At 42.9% G+C, this 19,079-nt stretch overlaps 2 protein-coding genes and 1 long non-coding RNA gene across 3 annotated transcripts; 2 read left to right on the top strand and 1 right to left on the bottom strand.

Moving 5' to 3' along the window:
* Positions 1 to 1,448: 1,448 nt before the first annotated feature.
* LOC124696941 (high mobility group B protein 1-like) lies at positions 1,449 to 2,172 on the top strand. The gene is made up of 3 exons (XM_047229597.1): positions 1,449 to 1,549; positions 1,654 to 1,731; positions 1,815 to 2,172. Exons 1-3 carry the CDS (start codon positions 1,512 to 1,514, stop codon positions 2,170 to 2,172), a joined length of 474 nt encoding a protein of 157 aa, XP_047085553.1. The 5' UTR covers positions 1,449 to 1,511.
* A 123-nt stretch (positions 2,173 to 2,295) lies between these two features.
* Positions 2,296 to 4,779, top strand: LOC124703789. The gene is made up of 3 exons (XR_007003290.1): positions 2,296 to 2,540; positions 3,200 to 3,347; positions 4,468 to 4,779. It is a non-coding gene; the product is annotated as an uncharacterized LOC124703789 (long non-coding RNA).
* Positions 4,780 to 8,187: 3,408 nt separating this feature from the next.
* LOC124703788 lies at positions 8,188 to 14,570 on the bottom strand (the record flags this gene model as incomplete). The annotated part of the gene is given in 6 exon segments (XM_047236020.1): positions 8,188 to 8,425; positions 9,039 to 9,142; positions 9,588 to 9,667; positions 11,273 to 11,396; positions 14,313 to 14,358; positions 14,463 to 14,570. Coding segments are annotated over 6 exon segments (501 nt in total), but the record flags the coding sequence as incomplete, so codon positions are not given.
* Between the last annotated feature and the right edge of the window lie 4,509 nt (positions 14,571 to 19,079).

Below are 19,079 nucleotides of genomic sequence, written 5' to 3'. Positions count from 1 at the left end.
TGTTGGAGCATGAAGTACGAGTCCTACTCCGGTGCTCCCCCCTAACACAAGTTGAGAGGTTTTTTTTTTTTAAAGTTTTCCAACCTTAGGCCCGCTGACCCATATCCAGCCCATGTATGCCGTATGTATACATACAGTATTTTCGTTTCTGATTTGGTGGGGTGACGTACGCAGAGACGCCTACGACCCTTTTTATATGTCCTGCCTATTCGGTAGACGCATATCACCGTAGTAGTACAAAAATAATCGTACAAGATAACACGGGCCATACGGGTTTCTAGAGGGTCGTATGTACATATCAGATTTTTAAATTTTACGATCATGACTCCGCTTACGAAGGGGTATTGGAAGATCTCAACCATTATTGTTTTTGATGCAGCCTGACATTTGCTAAGGGGGAAGCACCGGAGTAGAAGTGATGAAGTACAGAGGCACGTGGTAATGGAGAAACAGCCGCTGGGGAAAACGCGAGTCTCCCAGTCGGGACTTTCTCCAGAACATCGCCCAACACATCAGTTTGAACCGCTGCAGAAGAATCACGAGAAAACTCTGCCGCAACCGAACGGACACCAGAAATCTCTATCTCGGCAGAGTACTGTGCCGCAGCCCCGATCACCCCAGCCGGCGAAACAGGAAGTGGTGCAGAAAATGCCTGAGTTGCTGGAGATACAACTTTCAGTTTTTCGAAGACACCATTCAAATTTGCAGTAACATCACTCTTCTTAGAGGTGCTTGATGAATTGCTTCCACGCCCAACAGACAGCGATAAAGAAACTTTCGGAGATGAAGGAAGGGATTGAAACAACCGTCGACAAGTAGACGGAGGAGCCCCCTCCAAAGAAAGATCATTGCCTACAGGTAGTGTGTTTCTCGACGAGAAAGAACCAAAGGGGATATCCATGTCCATAGGCACCGTACGTGCCCTGGAGCACACTACGCCACGTGCAGCCATTTGCGGCACTTTCTTGCCGGCATTTTTTAAATTAGCCACCAATAGTAGGTTTACACGGCAGATTGTCATTAATGCCGCCAATACCAACCTAATTATCGGCGATTAGACGGAAGTGCCGCTAATGTTGGAGCAATGCCGGCAGCATCAAAAGTGCCGCCAAAAGTTTCTATCGAAAGTGCCGCTAAAGTTTCCGTGATTAGCGGCTGTATAAAGAACTGCCGCAAATGTTCTGTACATTTTGTAAAACAGTCCTTTTAAGATTTAAGTCTGATGAATTAACCCGGAAATGCAGGGGTGTTTCAGTCAATTTCTCTTTCTCCCGTGTGGTTGTTTTCTTCGTTATCGTTCCCCATTCCCCAAATTACCGTGGCCACCGCACGAGAGAGACAGAGAGAGCGCCGCCTACCTCCCCCCCAGCTCGTGCTCCGATCTCAAGGTGCCGTCCGTTCTCGTTCGAATCCCAGATCCGCTTCGTCGTTTGATTCCACCGCCGTGGTTTGCGTTGTGTTTCGCTGTTTCTGATCTGTGTGGGTTTTCGGTTGTGTTCGAGGTTGCGAGGATGAAGGCGAAGGTGGCCTCCCGCGCCGGCGGCGACAGGTGAGAGTGACCCCCCTTCTCGTCCGATTTCCCCTGGTTTCGCTCGTCCGTTTCTCCCGCTTCCCGTCGGTTTCTGATTCGATCTGCTTTTGCTGTTGGTGCAGGCTCGCGGTGAAGAAGAGCAAGGCCGAGAAGGACCCCAACACGCCCAAGCGGCCCCCGAGCGCCTTCTTCGTCTTCATGTAAGCGCCCGCCCCCTAGATCAGCCCTCCGTTTCGCGATTCGTATCTGATTTTGATTCCGCGGTGGCGTGCGTCTCGTGCAGGGAGGGCTTCAGGAAGGACTTCAAGGAGAAGAACCCCAACAACAAGCAGGTCTCCGTGGTAAGCCCCGTTTCCCCCACCCGCAACTCCGTCTCGCGTGCCTTCCACGGGTCACTGCCGCCGCCTCCTTGGGCGGAGCAGAGCCGAGGAAGGACCACGGAGGAGCAGCCCCAGGGGGCGTCGATGCAGGGCTCCTCCGCCAGGAGTCGACGTGTTGCCTCGGGAGGATTAGTAGCGCCGATGGGGTCGCCTCGCGAAGGGGCCAGTTCGAGGACTGCGGCTGTGGTCGTCGCCGCGCCGCTGCGCAAGCTATTTCTCGGCCGTTGGTACCGCCACTTCAGCCTCCACCTTGGGCGGTAGTTCGTGGCCGTCGTTCGCCTGCAGATCCCGTGGAGGCGTTCGCCGCCTCTCCATGGAGTCTCAACTCGGCGGTGGGAAGGGCATGGACCGGCTTGTTACCGGACGAGCTCCGCCAGTGAGGTGTTCCTCTTCCGGTAGAAGGCGGCGCTCTCCTCCGCCTCCGCCTCCTCCTTGAGCTGCGCCGCCGCCGGACGGGAGACGACCAAGGATGTCGCCCACCTCGCGTTGTTCCTTGTTCTCTTGCACCCTTCTACCTGGACAACCTCGCTGTTCTGGCTGACGAGATTGGGGGCTTGCTGGATACAAGCGTGCACACACTGCCCTCGGGGCTACTGGTGCAGGCGTTGATACTGCTTGTCAACTAGAAGGTGAGTCCTGTTTGATTCATTTGTTGGCCTCCACATAAAACCTTGCTTCATTTGGTCGCAGAATGGATACTCAGCTAGTGGTATGATTTATTGTTCAAATTGATTGGCGCTGGATCTGTTTGGAGGGGGTAGTAGTGCTATCAATTTTGTAATTGCTACTCACTGCTATATCTTTTATTCACCAGACCCAGGAAGGTGTAATAGTATTTAAGCTATCCTAGTTCAACCATGGCCAAATTGGCTCCAACAGAGGACCATAAAATGTCCCTGTTATTTTTAGGGCAACTCTGAATTACCTCTTTTCCATGTTCATTATTTTTGCTTGCACTACTCTCCAAAACCTGTGACAAACTGTGAGACTACTATACATCATTGGGTACAGTGTCCTTCAGTGAATGGAGTGTTGCAACCAAAAATTCAGAATTGCGTCTAATGCAGCACATGAATCTGCAGTGGGATAAAATTGATACAGTTGAATAAAATTACAAGAACTGAACTTAATATTTAGTTATTAGATGAAATTTGGTATCTAAAGCCCTACGCTACATTATTGACTATACAATTGCCAGCTATTTAACTTATCTAGTTGCTAAACTTCAGATTCAATCTATTTCATTCATTATAGAAATATTAATTATCTGTTGGGAAATTTGGGAAAGACCTACGCAGACACTGTTGGTGCGTCCAAATGGCATACACTATCGCAGAGAAGGATGCCGCAAAGGCTCCAAAACCAGCAGATGGTGAAGATGCATATGTGAAGAAGCTCTTCCTTAAGGGAACGGCATATTATCTTTATGTCCACAGGTTAGTACTGTAACTTTTAATAGCTTTTTGCTGTTTCTATTGTCTGGCCAAAACATTGTCATGGTAAATTCTGAACCATCTGATGTTAAGCATAGATCAAAGTAACAATTTTCAGAACCTATTTTAAGAACCTGTTGGTGGTGCAATCTCTTGTTTATGTCTAGTCGGATTCATGATTCATATAAACTACTTAAAGGAAAAGTTTGTTATTCTGGATGAAGCTACCATGTAGTGCTAAAAGTATGTAACACAATTCCTATTGTATTGGATGTGTGAGAAACTTCAGAAACTCTCAAGTTAAAATGCAATTAGACGTGTAAACGTCCTCCATAAAGAGCAGGCAGGTCGTCTTCACAAAAGCTTAACTGCATTCTAGTAACTGTGTTTCAAGGCTACTGCATTTTGGACAGAAGATATTTTGCTGTCATTTAACCAACATTTAATCTGACATAAAGTCCTGCATCCAGTTGTCATTTGGTATCTTGGTTGTTCACCGCTACTTGTGATCTAAAGTTTTGTTAAGTTAGTCCACGTCCTGCAGTTTAATTTCTGTAATTAGTGTGCTATCAAACGTGTTCGGTGTTTGGAACCAAATTGCTGGACATGAGAAGTGGTCCGGTTGCTCCTAGTACTAGTACTAGTAGGTCTTTTTTTTTCCGTTCGAGGCTAGCACTAGCAAATGTGAAGTCTGGTTGCCTGAATGGAACAAGTAATTGAACTGTAAACTTCTTGGCAACTTTTATCTATGGATTTAAGATGGGGAGAAATGCTCTAGTCAGCTAACTGCTGGAACAAATGATGTGTTATTGTGCTTTACATTTCACACTATAACATCTCAATATCTTACTAGATGCAAGGTATGGCTGATAGTATATAATAGCAATGCTCTGAAAATACACTATAAAAACACGTGCATATATGAAATATGCTGCAGTACATGGATTTATTTTTCGAAGTTTATGCGTGTGTCTTGTGAAAATGCACTCAAGATAGAAACAGAGAATCATTTATTTTGTTTCCAAAGCTACATATTCTGTTTCCATTAACATTAAAAATCTGTCGGTTCTCACTTTCATATGGACTATTGCAATGCTGACGGAGTGTTTGCTTCTGTGTTTAGTCTGTTTATTCTAGATCTGATGGTAGGGTGCTGACATTGGAGGAACAAGCAAGCGAATTGGGAACAAATGAGGAAGTCGGACAAGTAAGATGGAAGCCGGTTAGATGAACCATGTTAGATGAACCTTGTTGTGTATTTTATCTAATGGTTTCAAACCATGTTGGTTCATGATGTGGAGATGGACATTGTTGGTCATGGAAGTTAGATGCCTGGATTGTGAATCCTTGAATGTTTCAAAAGGATTGTGAATCCTTGAATGTTTCAAAATGTTGGTTTCAAACCTAGATTGCTTGGAAATATTGGTTTTAAACATTGCTTGACTTCTTGAGTGTGATGTATGCTTGATTGTAGATTGCTTGAATGTTTGCGAGCAGTATAGCAACCTTAAAAATGCCTAAGAAAATAATCAGCGGCACCAGAATTAAAAGCCTAAAAAAGTAATTGTAGGCATCCTTTAAAAGTGCCGGCAAAAAGTTTAGATGGCATCCCTAGAAAAGTGCCAGTAAAAAGATTTCGTGACATTTTTCGAAAAATGCCGGCAAAAAGATTCTATGGCATTTTCGGAAAGTGCCAACAAAAAGATTCCATGGCATCTTTCAAAAGTGCCGGCAATACTAACTAACGGCATTTTTGGAAGTGCCTTAAAATATAATTAATGGCACTTTTCTAAAAATGCCGGCAAAGACCTACCTCGACTGGAATAAACGCAGCACTTTTTTTTGTGCCTTGAAAAATCTTTGCCGGCACTTTTTGTGCCTTTGCCGGCACTTTTTTGTGCCTGCAATCTGGGTACCTGACGCAGTGGCATTGATAATCACACCACCCTTCGCTGACTTTGTTGTCTCATTTTTTTTGTCAACCACCTTGTTACTTTTGGACCTATCCAAGTTATGATCAGACTGAGAACCGTTGTCTTCCTTGCCAGCACCCTCATTTCCATTACCATCCTCTGGCCCATCCTTGGGGTCATCTCCATCAATAGCCATATCATACTCTTCTAATTCAATTGTCAAAACGTAACACTCATCCTCATGCCAAATTTCCTTTTGGTAAGGAATATGAGCAATATCAACAACCTTAACCAAAGATCTTACCACACCATGGCGGCGAGAATAAGCCATATCAACTTCCTTCGTCTTCCCAATCAAACCACCAAGACCCCATAAGATCAAGTAGTTTCTCATCATATCATCTGGGACTCCAGAAATAAGAACCCAAGCCTCTTCCAATCTCTTAGTTGGTTTAGTGGCTGACTTCCATTCAGTAATCTCCATAGAGCATGTAGTCCCCTTGACCTGAAAGAGACCAATACAAGTAGCCCTTGCCAACTCATTCTTATTAGGAAATTGTGTCTTATACACATTGTTTCCTTGAGGTTGCACATCCCACTGAAATGTATCATCCACAACCCAACGAAGGCGTTCAACAATTTTTTCCATCGGAAGAGCACCTCCGGTAACAGTAATTCTCCCCATCCTACCATTATCATCCTAGCTAGTTAGGAGGGGAATATTCACTCCGTTGCGGTTCGATTAACGAGCTTAGTTGCTTGCGCCTCTTTTTGTTGAAGTTGTAGATATGGTTCATGAATGAATAGTGGGTTCCAATGTCAAGGGAGAAAACTACACCTGTTGGTCCATATATAGGCCTTGAGTGCACGGCCGGTGCTTTGGATTGCCCCTAGGTAGTGCCGGTCCATCTTGTGCTTCTTTCCTGGCATTGTAGGACTCAACATGAAATTCTGGTGACACCTTCATTGCTGTAAGGATGGCGCCATGCCAGACTGCCGGTTTCTTCTGCAAATGCAACATTCACTAAACAAGCCGTGTTGCCTAGTCGAGCGGCCAACTTTGTGACATACAACTGGCCGTGCGGTACAGAAAGCAAGAACACAGTCGTATTTAGGAAGGAATAACCACTCTATTGAAGGGTCCTGACGCCTCTCGTTCCCAGCGAGCAAAGTATTCCAGCTACACATGCTCCTGTTCCCGCACTCTGAGGTTTGTTGTGAATAGGAGAAGGCATGCATTTCGGTCTGGATCGATGCTCTCTTATAGCGAGTGGTCCTGTTTGCAACATAGTAAAACCGTGGTTTTCTCATGGCGGGGAAGAGTACATCAGCTCACCTACTTACCATCCAGTCACCTACTTAGCAACTCGTACTTGCTAAGTCTAACCGATGGTAGTACTCAAAACATGTCCCGACTATTATATATTAATATAATGCGAAAATGCATAACTGATCCCGAGCTCATATGCGCTCGTTATCCTAGTCATTCACGTGTCTAGAGATTGGTTCCAACCTGTGTATACGTTGGTCTACTCACGGTGTATCACTCCGTTTCTTTATTTAGAAATTCACACACTGTGAAGTGGCCCACAGCTTTGAATTCTAGTGTAAAACGTGAATGCATCCATTGACATTATAGAGACCGAACGTGCACAGTGCACTTCCTCTCCTCTCTCCAAAATTAAAAACAACATGAACACCGGCTGACAGAAACTACCGCTCATGTGTCAAGCAGCAACACGCTCACATCAGCGACCCTGACATTGGCACAGACGGTTTTCCGAGATTGTGATGACCCCTGGCCCATCGTACATGCTAAAGTCGTACAGCGTAGATGTATTTTATGAGTTATTGACATACCGTGTCAGTTGAAAAATGATAGGAGGCACAGACCTGCATGGTCTCTCATTGGTCCAGAAAAACAGGAGCATATGAGCTCGTGATCAGAAACGCCGTGTCCAATATAATGCACATGTTTAATAAAATACTCCCTTGGATCTATAATAAGTGTTGGATCAGAGGGAGTCGGCAGGCAAAGCCCGCAGGTGGCTAGCGGTGAGAGCTGTTTTCTTGCGAATTGGCACTAGGCCTCAGAGCATCTCCACTCGTCTCCCCACAGAGCCCCTCACGGCCACTTTTTTTTCATCCGGACGGCGAAAAACGGCCCAGTCAGGCTCCCGGTTCCTCGTTTTGGTCCGGATTTGAGCCTATTTTCGTCCGGACTCCCCATGCCATCCTCGGTTTCCCGGGGGTCTCCCGGGGACTCTGGATGAAGCTAAACCAACCGTCCACGCCCACGTGTCTCCTCTTTCGTCCGGATTCCCCGAGCCATCCTCTTTTTCCCCGAGAAACGTCGCTTGGGGAGCACACGACTGGGAAACTACTCCTCCCCACGCCAAATCTTCCTCCAATCCAGACGAAAATTTCGCCGGATTTGGACGTGTGGAGCGCCAACGAGTGGGGATGCTCTCAGGCCCGTCTTGCAGTTGCCAGCAGTGGGAGCTCCGGCACATGCGGCCTAGCAGCGCTCTGCAGGTGATGCTCAGGCGGCATTTTGGACACTGTTTTTCTTATAAGTTAGGTCAACTCGATTTTTCATACAAATTGTAGGAACCTTCTCCCTCTTCAGGAGGTTTCTCAAAAACAAATGAATTGGCTTCGATTGAACTCTCTCTCTCTTCCTCTGTATGATTGTATCTGCCCAATACTGCGGTAGATCACCATTAGTAAGGCTGCCATGTACTCCATTCCATTTCATATTAGTTTGGGAATATGTTGTAACATTCAGAAAATCTGAAGCATCAATTCGAATTTGTTAGCATCTTTACTGTTATTGAGGAATATTGTATATGTGAAGTTTCTACACCAAAATCATAGTATCAGCCTTTCTAATCAAGAATTCAAGATGACGTCAAGAATTCTGAGAGGCATAAAGTAGTTAAAGTTCACTGCAACAACTCATCATAAGCTCTCAATACTGAACATGAGTAGATCACTACATCACCTTAATCCTTGATTCATAAAACAACGTACAGACAATCAACAAGTACACCTGATAGCCATTCAGCTCTCACCGGCGTTTTACATTGCAAGTCTAACCACACAAAAGGCAGAAACTTGAGATTGATATCAACTCTGTGACTCTCTTAAGCGAGTGATCAGCTCGTCCTGCAAAAGGGCACCATAATGTTAGTATTTTTCCATAAGATGGGTGATCCCAAACTGGGTGATGCATGCACGTAAAAGAATAAACACTACCTCAGCATCGTTTTACAATTATACCACCTTCTCTAGCACAGATAATGGCATAAAAAACGTGAATAAACACAAAAAAACACGAAGTGCATCATATGAAATAATAATCCAAAAAGCATCAGTAGCACATCAAAGAAGATGGTTTGCTTTTCCAAAATTCTGTATTTCATCCTTATCATATTTCAGCAAACACAATGACTTGCATCGTACATATTTGGATTTTGCTCTCAGATATATTTTACCTTTAAGGATAAACTTTGTTAAGTCATTGTAAAACTTACTAGCATGATATGCGATAGATAGGTTTCTCAGAATACTTAAATATCACTTGCATATTCTGTAATCAACACGATTCAAAATAATTTTTAAAGTGTTGTGGAGCATATTCGGAATTATCAAAGATTTTAAATGTACAACATACACTTGATCTTCAATGAAATTATTTGGAATAAAGTCTACAGCTTTAGCCCAAGATTTCAAATGGATGTAAAATTCAGAATAAGAAATTCAAGCATGAATATATTGCCTTTTTCCCTTTGGTTGTGAAGCCTCTTTGTCGAAGAAGTGCACGCAACCTCTCTACAGTGAAGGATTGCAGTGTATGCTGTGAAAAGCCAGATATTGCTTCTTCTGCAAGGTTAAAGTATCCATTAGATCAGTGAAACAATACTGCTATTAGGTTTTGGAAATAGACAAGAGTGCGTTAGTTTCAAATGTTAAAATGGCAAAGCATTCAGGATTAAGAAATATACTAATAAATCTCAAGTGTATGAGAAGACGTGATTACTATTAAACCTAAAAATTGGGCTCAATAACATAGAAAAGCTACCCTGGATAGACTTGATTTGCTTATAAGTCGAAACGGAATTTGTCGTAAGAAGTTCTGATAACTTATATCCACTTAGGTCAAATTAGACAAAATTGGCTTGTGCTAAACTGTATGACAGATATCCCTTGCTCCATCAGCCTCCAAGATTCACACATATGCACTATCACAACATCCATTTACTCAGAGATGAATAAAGTAGAAGAATCAGAGGTGAAGATAAAGTGAAGAACATTATTAGGTACTTACCAGAGGAAGGCAGTCCAGAAGAACTACCCAAGTTGGGCTTTTTTGATGAATTTTGCACATCCAAACTTCTGGCAGCCGATCTAGGGAAAAAGAAATACAGTTATCTCGATAAGTTACGTAAAGTTAAATCGCTGATAAGAGTGCAAAGAAAAATAAAAGCCTTTTTAATGAATTTTTTATATATACAAGTCTTGAGAAGTAGGTAGGTATACCTTGAGTAGTTAATAACACTCAAAGATCAGTGATGAACAAATATACAAAAAGTGTCAAAGCAACTGAAGTTGCAGCATCAAGAGCATTACATGATTTGTAACAGAATACCCACATTCTGAAGTAACTCCACAAACTTCATGCACAAGATCATACCAGGTTGTTACTGTGATTAAGACCTTAGTAGTCATTTCATTATTTCATAGGTCCTTAGCTCTTTATCACTTATATCGGTTTCTAATTGCAAGCAAACAGAAATTCGTACAAGACACCCTACCAACTTGCCCCACTGCTTCTTCTTGAAGGTAAAAACACTAACCTATAGAAAAAGGCTTTCTAATGAAACAAATACAGTAGCCTAGACAAACTGACTATGGTGGGTGGGGTTTAAGTCAAGAGCCTGCAATATCAATGATACACTTCAAAGTTTCTTCTAAACACAGACTTCCAAGTTCTAAATATCAGGGTTCTTCCAAACCCAGACGTCCAAGTTTTAAAATAACCTAACTAGCATTTGAAGGAATGAACGCCACCAATAGCAAATATATGTTTCAGTTAAACCTACATGCTACAATTGAGGATTGAGCTACAGAGCATAGTGAGACAATCAACATGTGGATAATCGTTGAAGGCCTGGCTGCAAGTTCATATTAAACAGGTAAATTTTAAGAGTTCAATAAATAATGATGACCTTTATCAATGAAAAAGCTATTGGCAAACATTGCATCTGAATTGATTAGCTATGTGAAACAATACATTCAGAAATACTAAAAAATCACAGTACATAAACAGTATGCTCAGAGTAACAACAGCTGGGTTGAATTGTAAATTAGATATTTTTACTGCAGACAGAAGTGAAGTTTGATCGAATTGTGCCTATACTGAATCCACTATATAGTGACCCAAGCCAAAGCTAGGTAGGTATCTCATACTCGACATCTCCTATCATCAAAGGAATCTTGTAACACATAAGAACATGTTCTAACTGAGTACATTAAAAAATTGGCGTAGATCCAATGGAAAAAATAGAAAGGAATAACTCAATACAAATCCAGAAAGTTTTCTCAATTAGTGAGAAATTAAAATTAAAATTAGCCTACAACAGCATCTCTGGATCAAATTGAATATTCCCTTAGGAACATCAAACATGAAATCACAAACAAACATAAAAAAGTTTTGACGTACTAACGGACTAAAACAGCATAAATTTTTAACCAGAATGAGTAACTGGGGACAAGAAATTCAGGGCTCGTGGATTTGAATAAGCTGGATCCTGAGATTCTGAGAAGGGGCATAATAACCATAGAAGCAAAACGAACTGCTAAATGCAACAGGAAATGCCACAAGGTCGATGCATCTCATATGTACAGGGATCCATAGTTTTACACAATGGAAGATGAGGAGATTTACTAACAAAAGAGATGCCCAAATAGCACACGATAGACCACATGTTTTGCATACGAAGCAGTCTTTACCTTTTTCCCTTGCTGCTTTCCCCTGGAGTCCGAGAACCTGTGTCTTTGGCCTCACTCTCCTTTTTCTTTAGTTGGAGATGTCTGATTAAGATATTTGTGGTATCTGTCTCGATTACTTGTCCCTCTAAAATAACACAAATATCAACTAGTCAAATTTACAAAGGGAAAGGCGTAAATAACATATATTCAGTAAACGGTGTGACCAGAAAACTAAAAAATCGGACCATGCAAACCTCAACATCAATCATAGAATAGAGGTACCAGCCAGCTCAAGATAGGGTGGATCCAAGTCCCCAATAAACCAAATAACAGTTCAGCAAGATGGTAAGTTACAAATTATTGCCTCATCGCAGCAGTGTGCATGGGGGCTTACTGCCACGTCAATTCAGGCTACGGTGTGCCAACCTGTCCAGCTAGGACTGGATGTGCGCAGCTTTATGCGCACTGGATGGTCGTTGATATTGTGGCGGAAATGGCAGCGTCACACAGAAGAATCAAAACCATGCAATTCTTTATCGATCGAGAGGGATATCTTCTTCACCTCGAAATCCATGATTGTCAGCGATGGGGAGACTGCCTTGTTTTGGGAGGATCAGTGGGCAGTACATTGTTGAGATTGCTCCAGTCATCTAAGACCTCCACGAAAAGAGTCGCCAGCGGCGCACTATGGAGGAGGATCTGATCAGTCGACCATGGTTTGCGGACATCACCAGAGCTCTTAGCGCCATAGGCTGGGTCCAATACATGAGGCTCTGGCGTGTGATACCGTAATTTCAGCTTGGTAACAACATGGACGCGTGTAGATGGGTTAGACACCGCATGGAAACTACTCTGCGCACTCTGTCTATGATGCCTTATTCCTGTGTACTGTGAGATCACATTCATGTAGACTCATCTGGAAGAGTAGGTTTGCAATCACACGGGCTTCTTCACTTGGCTGGCATACCAATATCGATGTTAGATGGCCAACCCTTTTGCTCGTCACGGCCTTCCCCACGCACCCCACTGCCTCCTCTATGACCAGCAGTTGGAGTAGACAATGCTCCACCTTCTCATCAATTGGGTCTCCAGACAGGTTTCGCATGAAGTCTTCGCTTGCAGATGGTCCACCAGCACAGCTCTGATGGCGGGCACATGCCTTGTGAACAAGTGGCAGTCTATGGTTTCCGTGGTAACACCGACACAGTGGAGGGGTGGCCTCTCAGATCATGCTCTCCGCCTGGCTCACTTCAACAGTTGCATCTTTGAGGGCGAATGGACAAGGGTATTCACATCTGGGAGAGAATCAACGCAAAACACTTCTTTGCTCGCTTTCCGGGATAATAGGGGTCTGTGCCATATTGCCACATCAGCCTCCTTAGCTTTAGCAGGGTGCCTAGAGTTTAATTAACCTACTCGAAGGCATGTTCATGTGTTATTTCCTATACATGAAACTAGACGCAAGCTTTGCACTTTCTGGAGAGAAAAAATCCCAACAGGTGACACATGTGTTCAGATTCACCACCAAGAGGTGTAAAGGTATGAGAATCTGCAATGGACAATGCAGGAACATTCTTTTCATAGTTATATTGCAACCACATTTTTTTACATGAAAAACTATAGGAAAGGCTCCAACAGTAAACTTTATTGATAGGAAACATATTTACAAGATATGGCACACAATGTATACACAGAAGTGGCAAGAACATTCTCTCATATTATATGTGTGTGCCTTGGTCTGCTACCAAAAAATGGCTAGGCAATGTTCCGGCAATGTCAAAACTTGCATTGCCAAGACTTGCACAAAATTGACAATGTTTTAGAGGTGGGCTAGACAATTTGGTAGCCAACCAATTAGTTTTTTCCTTGCTGAAACATTAGTAATCCCAATTTTGGCATCGAACTAAGCATGCCATATATCACCTTATCAACATTTTTGGAAAAATGCAAACAGCTGTGATGATAATTTTTGTGCTGTGTTGATGCATCCATGTCTAAGAATCATTCATAAAAACTGCTGACATAATACACTTCAACTGATGTTAAAATCACGAATGTTATACTGGACTATTAGATTTAATTTACTTAAAAGCACCACAAATTCATGGGAAATGGGAGAAACCATGCACATGTACCCATACCTGGTAACACTGCAAATGTTTGTAGGTTTATCAAATACATTTCTATGTTTATCTGTAAACTATTTACTGTCAAAATGGCGCATGATAACAAATTTGAATTGTACATATGGGTTCAGATAGAGTCTCAAACCAGCAATATTTTCGAACATGAGAATTGAGAAATGGTCTTATGAGGGAAAAAAAAAATATTCAGGCCTTAAATTGCTATCTGTGCCCCCATTAATACCTCCAATTCTAGAATGCTAGATCATTCTCACTGGGACTGAACGAAAAATTCCGTGACCAAGTTCCCAGTGTCCTATTATCTAAAGTTATACCTACACCAGTCTCCAGAGCAAATGCTCATCAGACACAAAACATAGACCTACAGTCTTCTATAAATGCCCAGTGTCCAATAGCATATTGTAACTTCATAACTCTAACATCATATCAAGCAAACAGCCTCTAAGATGATTTTTCTCAATCCCCAAAGGCCTACAGTGGATGCAAAATTACACCCCGGTCCTTCGCATTACATCTCTGTCAAATATCAGGATTAGCTGTATTTACTATTACATCTTAGGCTCTTACACTAGACTAAAGCACTGATATAAACTGAACAGTAATCCAAGAACGGTGGATACATAAGGAACCTTCTCTGTCAATGCACCATTCTGCCATTAACATGCTCTCGCGTTTCAGACAAGAAGAATACTGAACTAAACTAAATAAATCAAAAAGTCTCTCTTGAAACTAGATAGGAGATCCAAACCCTAGAGCAAAGAATTCTAATTTCACCTATCTTGCTGAACCCAACATACGGAATCTATTACATCAAATTTCCCCCATACCCTTCGCCACCATAAATACATAAATGAATAAAAGACTAACATTTAACCTAATCAGCAAATCAAAATGGGGAACTGCAAGGTCCAACTGACCTGGAGGATTCGTGTCGTGCTCGCAGACGTAAACCCTAAGGCCTCCCTGCGTAGGTCACAGCACGAAGGTGGATTCAGAAGCCTCTCGCCACGAGAATCAGACGTCTACAAACAGAACCGTTTACGGTTTTAGCGGGGGCGTGTCCATACCAGGTTGGAAGAGATGGAGCTGGAGGAGAAGTTGCCGCGCGATGGCAGGCCGGCGAGGAATTTCGCCGCTCCACGCTCTCTTGCCTTGTGAGGCGACGGTGTTTTCCGGCCGCCGCCGCCGCCACTGCTGCCGCTGGAACCCTCGGCTGCCATGGAGTTTTTCTCTCTCCCTGCTCCCTCTTTTTTTCTTGTTTTATTTTCGATATAGATATATGTGTGTTGTTGGTAGGGGTATAAACGGGATCCGATGTCGGATGGATTTTTGCTAGTAGCTGACTCAACTTCTAAACCATTTGATTTACTTTGCGATTTGTGCTAGTAGTGATCTGATGATATCATCTGATTGAGGACGAAGCTAGTTCTCACTCGATATAGAAATAGTCACACCCTTTGCTCTATCATATTTTCTCAACTGGTTCGAAGTGGATCGGATAGCGATCAATTATGGATTCAAATACAGATATAGTCATATAGGTCACCACAGATTCGAAACGAAAATGGAGCAGATTCGAGACGAAAATAAAATTAATGGGATATGTGTAACATCTGGGTGATAGCACCCGAGCATGGTTTAATAACCAAACATCTTAACAAATTTGGACTCCATATTAGACATGGAGACAATGTAATTCTTGTATTGCTTAACGGGAAAATTCGGCAACTCATTGTCCGCTAAATATGCTATATTTGTTTTGGTATTTTGGATGAAAATAGGATTATTTGGATAAAAAAATCACCGGATACTACTAAATAATTATCTGCGTGCTATTTCACATACCATAAACATATCGTATTCGGTGTCAATTTTGAAATCGGATATCCCTATCCGTCGGATTACTTCAAACTAGATATGAATTCTTTAAAATGAATTCACAAACAAATACAGTATTAAAATTATCCTATTCGCTTACACCACTAGTTGTTGGGTAGTGCCCGCAAACTCAGCTCCTCACATGCCATCTGCCTCGTTAGTGCAGCTTCATTTGTTATTACCCAGAGTTGAAAGAAGGTGTATAGATAATAAAACTACATGTTAAGTTCCACATTAGTTTGTGTTATTTGTACATAAAAATTGTACAAGTTGTCCCTAAGTTCCTGATTCAAATTTCACCACATGCTTGAGATTCTTTTTGGCTGATTTTGGGAGAGGAACCAATTTACAGTAGGTTATGAACATTTAATGCAATTTCTTATTATTGAATAAATAGATATTGAATTTAATTGTGTACCATTGAGATTAGTCATAACGGGGAAGTAACATTAAATCATGTCATGCATAGGGCATTAGTCTATGTTACCTTCATAACTTTTATAGTAGTAACTTAGATATAATATTATCCGTACATGAGTGCATTAATTAGCTTGTAAACTTATTCTATCTTAAAAAGTGTGATGCTATGGTAACATAGCTACTCACTCCTCTTTTGTTTAGTTCGCGTTCTGATTTTAACCAGAGTTTGACCAAAAAATAAAAAATATCAACAACCATAATACTAAATGCATATAATATGAAAATTAGGGTTTAGGATTATTCCAACTAGATTATACACTAGATGTTAATATTTTTGCCTAAATATTTAGCCAAAATTTATCAACTAAACCTAAAACGCAATCCAAAATTAGGGTTCAGCAAGTCAAGTTAAGTTCTGATGCTTCGCGATGATTTATGTAGTTTTTTTTTAAATTTCCATCAAAGTATTGTCAAGAACAAACAATAAGGGGAACTAGTGTGAGATATCTCTCCATTATAAAATACTAGAAGTATACACCGCGCGTTGCAGCGGGACCTCTGTAAATGTGTGTGGATTGAATAAAACAATGAAAGAACATAAACTATGGAAAGCAAGAAATGTGCACAATATCCAAAAGAAGTGTTCCGTTGGGCAGAAAAAGATGTACTTCATGAGTAATTGTTAGTTAAGAGTAGATTTAATTGATGAAACTTATGTATATTGATCAATAAACATAGGAATTTAAGAAGCACTAAAACACATAGTATATATTTCATTGCAACAACCGGGATGCTTACACGGACAAAAATCAAAGAAAAAGATATACAGGACAATATGAATGAGACATTTCATAAGACATGCTGACATGTGCTGGCTGAACATATTGTCAGCAAAATGTTGGGAATAATAATAGTTTGAGTCCAAACTCTATTGTCCCTCCGATCATGTAAGTAAATCATATGTACAACTATCCGTCCTTCCTTTCTGCATAGAAAAGGTGTAAGGGTATTTTACCCTTATCCATTATTTTGGTAACTATGACACCGTGCTAGTGTATTTGGACTAATACATGTCTACAATATTCCCAGATATTAGCCAAAGAGGTGTAATTGTGTATCAATGGAACAAGAAGGCAACGGGAGACCCCCCACTTCGATGAAAAATCAGCGAGGTCTTCCAGAGCCTGGCCGGTCCCAGACCCGGTCAGACCGGCCCTGGCACCGGACCACCCGGTCGGCAACCGGGCCCAGCACCTGTGCCATCCGGGCAAGTTCCAGTAAAGGAGGGCGAGCTCTCCGGTCAGCGCCCGGTCGCCAGCCCGGTTTGGACCGGCTGCTCCGGTCCATGCCCGGTCGGACCGGGCTCCTGACCGAGCGTCCCGGTCGGCAACCGGCCTTTGCGCTTGTGCCATCCGGGCGCTATCCAGTAAACTCAGAAGCGTGCCCGGTCAAGACCCGGTCTCAGCTCCGGTTGGAAACCGGCCGGCCCGGTCACTGGTCCGGTCGGACCGGCCTGTGGACCGGCCTGTCCGGCGCCAAATCCGGTCGACCGGGTTTCTCGAGGAATCTGCTGATGTGTCAAGTGGGCAACGGCCAGATTTCGAAGAACACTATAAAAGGCCCTTCTCCTACCTCTGAAAAGTCAGGCACTACACTACAAGTTGTTCTTGAGCTCTCTCTCTCTCTCTCTCTCTCTCTCATACTCCATTGCTAGAAACACCAAAAGCCTCAGATCTCCCTCCTCCTCCACCCAAACTCAAATCCCTCTAGGGAAACGTTAGAGGAGGACCCGATCTACTGTTCTACCAAGCCAAATCTCATTCCCCCTTGTATTCATCAAGAAGCTTGCTCTCTAGGGTTCCTTGGAAACCCTAGGTGGGCAAGAGTGGTCCGGAAGCATCCGGGCTGTGGATTTGCTCCGGGCAAGTTTGTGAAGGTTTGGAGGCTACCTCAAAGTCTACCACAAGTGAGTGAGCTATTCCTTCGTGGGATAGGCTCCGGAGAATAGGGTGAGCCTTCGTGGTGTGGGGAATCCTTCGTGGGACCTCCACCCTCCAAACGTGACGTACCTTCTTGTAAAGGAAGGGAACACGGGAATACATCATCGTCTCCGCGTGCTATCGGTTATTTCTAACCGAACTCCTTACTTGTGATTTAACGCACTCGTGAGAGCCTTCGTGCTCGAGTTAGTTGTATCCTCATATAGGTTGTTTCACTTAGTTTGCATTAGGCTCACCTTTATATTCCGCAAAGCCTAATATTGCAAAGAAAGAATTAAAATCTGTAGAAACCTATTCACCCCCCCTCTAGGTTTACCAGCTCTATACTTTCAATTGGTATCAGAGCCTGGGCTCTTATTAAGGGCTTCACCGCCTTAAGAGTGAGATGGATAAAATCTTCGAGGGTCTAGATGAAGACTCTAACCTTTCGGTTAAAGAGATGAAATCTAGATTCTTGGCATATGATGTCGAGAAGAAGAAAAAGGAGGATGAGCTACAAAACCAAATGGCGAAATGTCTGCCATGCTTAAGAACTTGACTAGTGGACCTCCTAGTGCGGCTTCGGCCTCTCTAGGGAGTTACCATGAAGTTAACCATGACTATCCCAAAAACACTTCACCCATGCCTCATATAAACCATAGTGGGAATGTTCCCCATTTTGATGGAACTCACTTTCCTTTTTGGAAAATCTTCTATGGAATCTCATATTCGCAGTATCGCAATGTGGAGTTATGGGAGATCATTGTTCATGGATACCGGGAGCCACAAGATCCCATTCGGTTGACCTCCACCGAATTCTACAACCGTCAACTCAATGCCTCCGCACGTGACAAGATTAGAAGTGGCATCAACCGCAAGCTTCTTGATCAAGTCAATGACATCGACTCCGCTAAAGAGTTGTGGGATCGGATCGTAGTACTCCAAGAGGGAACCGATTTGATCCAATCAGCTCTTTATGAGACCGCAAAGCAAGAGGCCCACCAGTTCATGATTCGAGATGGAGAAGCCGTGGCCGATGCCTATGCTAGGCTTGGTGCTCTTAGAGTAAGGGTCAAGGGACTTGGTGTTGAGAAGTACAATGACGGCTTCGAGATGAATGAAGCATTCATAAAGTCCAAGGTCATTGTTATGATTGCTGTCAAGCAACAAGACACCAATCTTGCACTCAACTTGCAAATCATGACCAAGAGTGCGGATCTCAACTCCGATGATCTAGTCTCCTATGTGGCCGCCAATGAAAACATGGCCAAGGCGGGAAAAAGGCTCATGGCAATGAACCGTGTTGATGAAGCCTCACACAACCATGAAGCGTCACACAACCTTGCTCTCAAAGCTAGAGCTGATCATGGAAGAGAAGAAGACTATGAAATTGAAGAAGATGAAGAG

This window comes from Lolium rigidum, chromosome 3, assembly GCF_022539505.1.
Source record: "Lolium rigidum isolate FL_2022 chromosome 3, APGP_CSIRO_Lrig_0.1, whole genome shotgun sequence".
NCBI classification, from domain to species: domain Eukaryota; kingdom Viridiplantae; phylum Streptophyta; class Magnoliopsida; order Poales; family Poaceae; genus Lolium; species Lolium rigidum.
The sequence above is the reverse complement of the archived record's forward strand: the minus strand, read 5'-3'. Positions and strand labels throughout refer to the sequence as shown.

Coding starts and splice junctions, on each gene's coding strand:
- LOC124696941 (XM_047229597.1), top strand. CDS start 1,512: ATGAAGGCGAAGGTGGCCTCCCGCGCCGGCGGCGACAG. Junction 1,550..1,653: donor TCCCGCGCCGGCGGCGACAG/GTGAGAGTGACC, acceptor CTGTTGGTGCAG/GCTCGCGGTGAAGAAGAGCA. Junction 1,732..1,814: donor AGCGCCTTCTTCGTCTTCAT/GTAAGCGCCCGC, acceptor CGTCTCGTGCAG/GGAGGGCTTCAGGAAGGACT.